We start from the raw sequence: 7,786 nt of genomic DNA, 5'->3' as shown, positions 1-7,786 counted from the left end.
AGTCCAGTCTGATTTAAAACGTGCCTTTTCTTTTTGGATTGACTTAACTTAATTATTCTACTTATTCTTTTATTCTTCTATTTTGAATCCGAAGAAGAAGAATAAAATTCATTAGAATAAGACATCACGAGCAATGACATGACGACATCATCTCCACTTCGTAGCCCATCGGTCTTCATTCATTGAAGCCAGGGCATTGACTGACTTTCAGCAATCGCTATAAGAAAGACATAAAAAATGTGTGAAGCCCCAATTCTTGACTGAAAGGGACACCAAAGGCCTCTGCCCTCCCTCTCTATCTATCCAAGAGATGGAAGGGCAGAGCTTCAATATAGGTTGCTTTTTGATGACTAGTTAATAGAATAGACGGTATCTATTATTTTCTACCTCCTCTACTTAGATCTCCTTTTCCTAAGGAGAGCCAATTCTGTTCATAAGAAGAAAGAGAAGCAGATCTATTCTATACTCGATAAGTGCCAATATGCAATGGGTAACTTGGCCAATTTGGAGAAAAACGAAGAATAGCTATTCTGTTGATTCTTCTCCAAACAGGAACCACGGATTTACAAATTTTATTAACCACTAAATTTAGTGAGCGGTGCCAAATCCTTCTATGGATTGCTTTTTTCGCGGATTTTGCAGTTCTTTTTTCTGCAGTACCTCGACGTGACATGAGCGTGAAAGAGGTTCAAGGATCCGTTTTCTTTTTATAAGGGCCCCCTGGCCCCTCTCTGATAAGTCAAGTTTTCAAAACCATCCTGGTGTCATTTACTTTCATAAAGCAAATCTTAGTAAATAAATGTGGGTGATCCTACTTAGAATAAGACTTATATTGTGGTGTGAGGTTCTAATATAACTCCACTTTATGCGTATAGGAATGCGGCTGCTTAGAATGCTAAATAGGCCTACTAGATGGCTTATGCCGCAATTGGATTTATTTTTATATCCCTATGATAGGAAATGAAAGAAAAGGTCGAGCTTAAGCCGATTCCATTGCGGAAAGAAAAGAGGCTCTCCCATTCCCACCTGCCAGCCATTTAATGAGGAAGGTGGTCTTCATTTCTCTTGCGAATGGAAGCTTAAGGTCATTCCCTGCATTCCGTTTTTTTGGTGGAAAGCTTATTGGAATAGACTTCCGTGCAGAGAACGAACTTCTTGTCTCAAGGAATTTGCTCCCATTGTCTCAGTGTTTTTTTTATGTTTTTGCACTTCACTATAATAGAGGAAATTACATAGAAAAAGTCGATTTATCCGAACAATTATAGAGTACTACTACAAGCACTAGACGGTGGGACTACATGGTATATATATATAGAGGCCAACAAATAAGAGTACTTGTATACTCATACGTGCTAGTACCAACACAAAGCTCTACAGCACTCGTACTAAGCATAGCATGAGACATATAATTCGTATCACAATTTTACACATTCACAAGATTGTCGGAAAGAGCCCGATTGTTTCCGAATTAGGAATGAATACCGGTTTCAGGATGGCAGGCATCAGACAGTAAAAAATGTTCGGCGCACGTGTGTTCCTGATGTAATGTTCCCCAGTTCCAATCTCCATTTCTGCAGAATAATGTCAAGGCTTCCTTCTTCTATGGTGGTGCAAAATTGCATTGACGAATGAACGAGTCGTCGTAATCCACGTATTTTGTCCAGAGTTGCCTGAACTGGTTCATACCAATGTCCAGCCAAGGCTTCATGTTCCCATTGAAATGCACAACAGCAGCGTTTCTAATCTCCTCCATGCTGATGCTTGGGTTGTACCCGAGACCGAGGACATGCCAAGATTTGTCCAGAGGCTTTGTGGTCGAGTAGAATGTGATTAAACCCGGGGGCAATGTTCCCAACTTCCATAGTAGCCGGTTCTCATTCTGAAGATGACACAGCCAGCAAAAATACATATATCAGATATGCTCTATTTAATATAACAAATTAAGTATTGACAGAGTTTCCGCATCATGGTGAACTATGGCCTCTAGAATTGTAAAGGCTACAGTTTCAGCCTTTCAAGGGACATACAAACGCTAAGTTCAGTAAGTTTTCTTGTTGCCCTGCTAGGCTAATAGTGCAGGCTATATATGCTCAAGGGATATATAGAAAGACTAACTTCTGTAACTTTCTGCCCAGCTAGCCTATATCCTCAGAGGGCATGGAAATGCTAACTTCAGTCATTTATCTTGCTTTGCTGGCAAGCTATAAAGTTGGCCTTAGATCTTTAACAAGACATACTATAATTTAACTAGATCGGCGTGACAACTTAAACTATATTTAATTGTATTTTATTACACAAAGTAATATTAGTTATCGTCATTTATCATGAACAAAATTCCTCTTATATAGAAATGATAAGCTAATTGTCCATTTGCAGAGAACAACTTAGCAGCACATAAACATTTGTTGCTAATTATAAGTTCTTAAAATTTCGGCAATAAACGAAACAGTATTAGGGTGATGCAAGAAACATACCTGAGTCTGCCAGTAATGGTACTGCTCGGTAGATTTCTCCCTCCTCCAAGAATTAAGATCAAAGAAGTTCATGCCATAAGCCCAGCCACATGCATTAGGATTGAACTTTGCTTTGATAAGGGGGTGCGAGAAGTTCATATACTGCCAATACCGATGAAACGATCCAAAGCATGTTTCTACTGCTCCATTCACTTTCCCATCCATGTCAATCTTCCACAATCCTGTCAGATCCCGCTGTACCACAACATCATCATCCAAGAAAAGAATCTTCTGCAGCTTCGGGTACATCTCAGGCAAGTAGAATCGCAAGTGATTAAGCATAGAAAGATACTTGGGATTCCTGAACTTCATATTGCTAGCATCTTTGGTGGCATTCTCAAGCTTATTCTCGAAATAGAATTTTTGGAGGTTTGCTGACTCCAGTTGTCGGAGCACAGGAACATAGGAGGAGTTTAGAAATTTGTAATCTTCATAAGCTTTGACCTCATAATGTGCACCTTGTAAGTCCATTAGGCGGATTATCACCTGCAGATGCATGGCATAATTTTTACCAACTTTGAAAAGAAAATATTAACAGGACCAGGGAATCTAGAACAATTTTCATATTTAAGGTACAAACCAATAAAAACAGACAATCTCATCGTCTGAAAGAAGACCCAAAACATACTAGCAATACTGGCAACCACATTGGTCAGTTCTATGATTTTGAGGTATGGAACATAATTAGCACAACAATATTCCCACTGAGGTGGCACTAGTGTTGACTCTTTAGATATGTTATAATAAGACATGTATATAAAAAAACTGCTGAATGTATGTTACTTGCATTACACCGAGTAAAGAATTCCATAGGAGATATACATGCCAACTGTTGCAAACCTAGCACCATTTTTACTTATAAGGTTAACTCGTGATTCAATACATTATTTGAGGAAGTGAATAGAACTAAGAACGTAAGTCAGTTTTGGTTTTGTTAGTAATTAATACATTATTTGAGGAAGTGAACGAAAATAAGAACATAAGTAATTAATACATTATTTGCTAGTAATTAGTAAATAATAACAACCGAGTGAACACACTACTTCTACGATGATGGTTGTATGACAAATGCATTAGGTAGCATCACATCTAAACAAATCAATCTCAATCTTTATAAACAAATTTTGACGATGTCAATCCACATAGAAGTTCTCTCATTTCAAAATACAGCCATTTTGCAATTCACCAAACTAACCACCAGCAAATGCCAACGTTTCATTTAGATATGGTGAATCAGTGGCCACCGTTGACACAGAGTCATTATCCTCTTGTTATTTATAATAATAAGATCGGACAAACATATAGTGATAACATAGGACATATGCAAGATGGAGAAACATGATGGGACAAACCTGCATCGCCCCGAGGTTCATTCGGTCGGTCACCACATGGAAGACGTGCTTTGAGGGGTCCTGCGAGTTGGCTACGCAGGAGCGGACGACGACAGAGGCGGCGAGCACGTTGTCGGAGAAGATGGCGTAGTGGAACAGCGCGGGGTCCTCTAGCGCCGCAGGCGGTGGCACCGGGTCCGCGAACTTGTCAGGCAGCGCGATCCGCTCGGCGGTGAGGCGGACAGCGAGGCAGTGGAGCGGCTTGGGTATGGATTTGGCGGCGATGAGTGAGGCGAAGGCGCCGCGCTTCTTGGCGCGCGCGAGCAGCTCGTTCTGCGCGAAGATTGCGTCCTTGAGGCGCTGGATTTTGAGCTGCGGGTCGAAGAGCGGCTTGGCGTCGGCGATGGCGGCGCGGGCGGCGCGGATCAGGTCCTTGGCCTGGAGCTCGAGCCGGCGCGCCTGGTCGCTCTGGGACGCCGGGTCGGACGACGCGGAGGCGGCGGCGCCTAGGTCCCGGAGCGTGGCGGTGAGGTTGCGGTGGAGGGAGGACAGGAGCCGGAGGTGGCGCGCGCGGTCGAGGTGGAGGCGGCGGGAGGCCGCGGCGAGCGCGGCGGCCGAGGCGGCCGCGTCCGAGGCCTGCTTCCGGATCTGGTCCGCGCGGAGGCGGTCGCCATTCACGGCCGCGGACCCGCCGCCACCGCCTGCGGCGGGCGGCGCGGCGGCGAGGAGGAGGAGGAGCACGAAGACGGCAGCGGGGAGCGCGGCGTGCCCGGGGCTTGCGGCAGCGGCTGCCATGGCTTCAGTGCTCGCAAGGTTGAGCAGCTCGCCGCATTGGAGGGAGAGTGATTGGGGTTGGGGAGGAAGCGGGGATGAGACGAGAGGGATTGATGTCTGGGCAGTGGCACTCGCACTGGCAGTCTGGCACTGGTTGGGCAAGAGGATTTATGGTGATGGTCCTGTTTTTTATTTAGGTACAAATCACGAACCACGCGTCGGTGGGGAGTGCAAGTCGGCCGAAATTCGGGTACTGGGCGTTTTCTTCATCCAAATACTCCCTCCGTTTTTATTTACTCTACATATTAGAGTTGACTGAAGTCAAATTTTGTAAAATTTAATCAAGTTTATAAAAAAATATAAATATTTATCATAATAAATCTATATAATGTAAAAATACATTCAGTAATAAATCTATATAAATGCAAAAGTCTTATTTACACCTAATTAAATATGGTCAGGTTTTTTATTTTACTTTTGCGCAAAAATATAGTCTAATCATCTATTCTTACTGCACGCATTGACTTCGCTCGCTGTATTGGATCGGCTCTAAAATCACACTATAATCAGCTCTAAACTCTATAAAAAAATCTTCTCGTTGATTGCACGCATTGACTTTGCTCACTGTATTGGATCAGCTCTAAAATGGCACTATAATAATTAGCTCTAAACTCTACAAAAAAAAACCTCCTCGTTGACCCGATTAGTGTGCACGTCACCGTCGCTGATGAACATGCTGCTAGTATGTGTGTGAGAAGAGCGGCTGGATAGGAGTAGCAAGCATGTCCGTAATACGCAGGTGTAGTTTTCATGCATTGATAATCCACCGATGGTTCTAGAAAATAGTACTAGTACACTCCGAAAAGCTCCTCTAGTGCACGGCGTCCGGTGGTATGCTTATCGGCATCATTCATTTGCATGTGGATCATCCTCCCACATTTACGAACCATTGTATTAGAACGCTCTGTCTGATTTACACCAGGCGGTATTCGACGCGTTTGCTCGTGTAATGTAGAAATTTTGGTCCTGGATTCCTCTAGTAGGCGCAGTAGCCGATCCCCGAGCCGAAAAGCTCCTTCAGTGCATGGTGTCCAGTGGTATGCTTATCGGCACCATTCGTTTGCATGTGGATCATCATCCCGCATTTATGAATTATTGTATTAGAACGCTCCATCTGATTTACACCGGGCAATATTCGACGCGTTTGCTCATGTAATACAGAAGTTTTGGTCCTGGATTCCTCTAGTAGGCGCAGTAGCCGATCCCCGAGCCGAAAAGCTCCTTCAGTGCACGGCGTCTAGTGGTATGCTTATCGGCACCATTCATTTGCATGTGGATCATCATCCCGCATTTATTAACCATTGTATTAGAACGCTTGGTCTGATTTACACCTGACAGTATTGGACGCGTTTGCTCACGTAATGCAAAAGTTTTGGTCCTAGATTCCCCAAGTAGGCGCAGTAGCCGATCCCCAAGCCAGCACCTTAATAGGCAGCAATCTGGCACTGGTTGCATTATGTACCAATGTCGGGTGCAAGTCACGGGTCGGTCATTGTGTGCCAACACGCTTGGTACACATTCTCGGGGAGCATATTTTTTTATTTATTTGCCTGCACAAACAAGTTCGGGAGCAACTACAATAGAAAAATAGAAAAAATCTATCTGAACCATTAGTTCCAGGATGGATGGTCCAGATTGTGGTGGGTGGATGTGAGCGCATAAGTGCTAGCTTCTTTGCACAAAACTCCCTCACTTCCACTCGTTTTGCTTTCATAATTACCTTCTCCTTCGTACGATAGTAGAACCCTAGCTTGCATAGTAGCCGTCGCCTGGACCAATCCTCTAGCTCATCGTCCTCCAGCTTGCCGATGGTGGCGGAGGTCCATATTCGGTGCGTAGTTGGGCGAGTACGCCCAGTGGAGTGCCGTTCAAACTCTTGCTCGTCTCATCGTGGTCGGTCTAGCTGCCCCGGTGAACCTCATCGTGTTCTAAGCGGCAATCTTGTGCGAACAAGAACTTGAGGGTACCCTGGTCCAGCATCAGAGGTAATTCAGATTTAATTTTGTAGCTGTTCTAACCTACAGCCTTGTGAGAACAAGCATATGTTCTAAGTTGTGACCTTATCAGTGAGGCTGCTACCAATTTCAGAGTTACTTCTGTAGCATTTTGTTTAGAAAGTATTTTTGTTCAGTAATCACTGGGCATGCGAACCTGGAGTGTTTGCTGGCACAAGACTGAAAATTTTATGAACTTGCAAATATGTGGCATTATCCAAACAATAACTATTGAGCTCTTTTAAGTAAAATAAGTTTTTTTCGAAACGGAGGCAAAGATTGCCTCGTCTATTAACTAAGCAGAAGAGAATTGCCCAGTTAATTACGAAAAACCCGGCAAAAACCAGAACAAGAATGGCCAAGCTCACTCCCAGAGACACACACACAGGGCAGAGCCCACCCTAATCGACAACATGCCGACCTGCAGGCAGACAACGCAACTCCGACTCAGACGGAGAACTCAAAAGAATAAAACCAGGCGAAAGCTGGCGCCACGGAAAATCGCCAAATGGGCCACTTGTAGCTAGTCATCGTATACCACAGGGCCCCGCCGCCGCAGCTTCGACTCCACAGCAACAAACAAACCAAGGCAAAACCGCGAACACGCCGAAGAAGAGTCGACTACCTCAACCATTGCCACGTCGCCAACATCGCTCCCACCATCATCTTTGCCACAGAAGCCTGGTCGCCACAGAGATCCTCTCGGGGTCGCCGCCCCGACAACCATCGCTCCATCGCGCCCAGCGCACTCCACCGGCACCGCCTTCCGGGGTTGCCGCCCCGACATACCACCGCTCTCCCCGAGCAGCAACGCCGCACAGCCCAGCTGCCCGCAGCCCAAGCTGCTCAGGGCAACCGCTCGCAGACCACGAATGTCGCACCACATTCAGGGCCGCCGCCCCGACATAAGGTCAGACCGCCCCCTTTGGGGCGCATCGACCGAGCCGACACCCCCACCACCCAAGCGGGACAAGGATGCCACCCAACCAATGTCGAGATCGAGCCCCACCATGGAGCTGCCACTCGCATTGTTCCCGAGATCGCCATCTCGGCGCACAAACAAAAACCACTCGAAGCCGCCGCCCCAACGTCCACTGTCCCCGTTGATATGTCA

The 7,786-nt window shown here is 45.6% G+C and overlaps 1 protein-coding gene across 1 annotated transcript; it reads right to left on the bottom strand.

Annotated features, from left to right (window-relative positions):
• Positions 1-1,228: 1,228 nt before the first annotated feature.
• Positions 1,229-7,558, bottom strand: LOC119338718 (galacturonosyltransferase 8-like). The gene is made up of 4 exons (XM_037610978.1): positions 7,211-7,558; positions 3,866-4,768; positions 2,475-2,999; positions 1,229-1,879 (listed from the first exon to the last, which is right to left on the bottom strand). Exons 1-4 carry the CDS (start codon positions 7,556-7,558, stop codon positions 1,601-1,603), a joined length of 2,055 nt encoding a protein of 684 aa, XP_037466875.1. The 3' UTR covers positions 1,229-1,600.
• Positions 7,559-7,786: the final 228 nt, after the last annotated feature.

The sequence above is a fragment of the Triticum dicoccoides genome, chromosome 7B (assembly GCF_002162155.2).
Source record: "Triticum dicoccoides isolate Atlit2015 ecotype Zavitan chromosome 7B, WEW_v2.0, whole genome shotgun sequence".
Taxonomy (NCBI): domain Eukaryota; kingdom Viridiplantae; phylum Streptophyta; class Magnoliopsida; order Poales; family Poaceae; genus Triticum; species Triticum dicoccoides.
Note: the sequence above shows the minus strand (reverse complement) of the source record. Positions and strands in the feature narration are given on the sequence as shown.

What these genes read in the sequence shown, in the direction of transcription:
- LOC119338718 (XM_037610978.1), bottom strand. Translation starts at nt 7,558, where the DNA reads ATGTGGTGCGACATTCGTGGTCTGCGAGCGGTTGCCCTGAGCAGCTTG. An exon ending in TGCGGCGGCGGGGCCCTGTG is followed by an intron (nt 4,769 to 7,210) that starts GTATACGATGAC and finishes TTGCCCAACCAG; the next exon opens with TGCCAGACTGCCAGTGCGAG. An exon ending in TGAACCTCGGGGCGATGCAG is followed by an intron (nt 3,000 to 3,865) that starts GTTTGTCCCATC and finishes ATGCATCTGCAG; the next exon opens with GTGATAATCCGCCTAATGGA.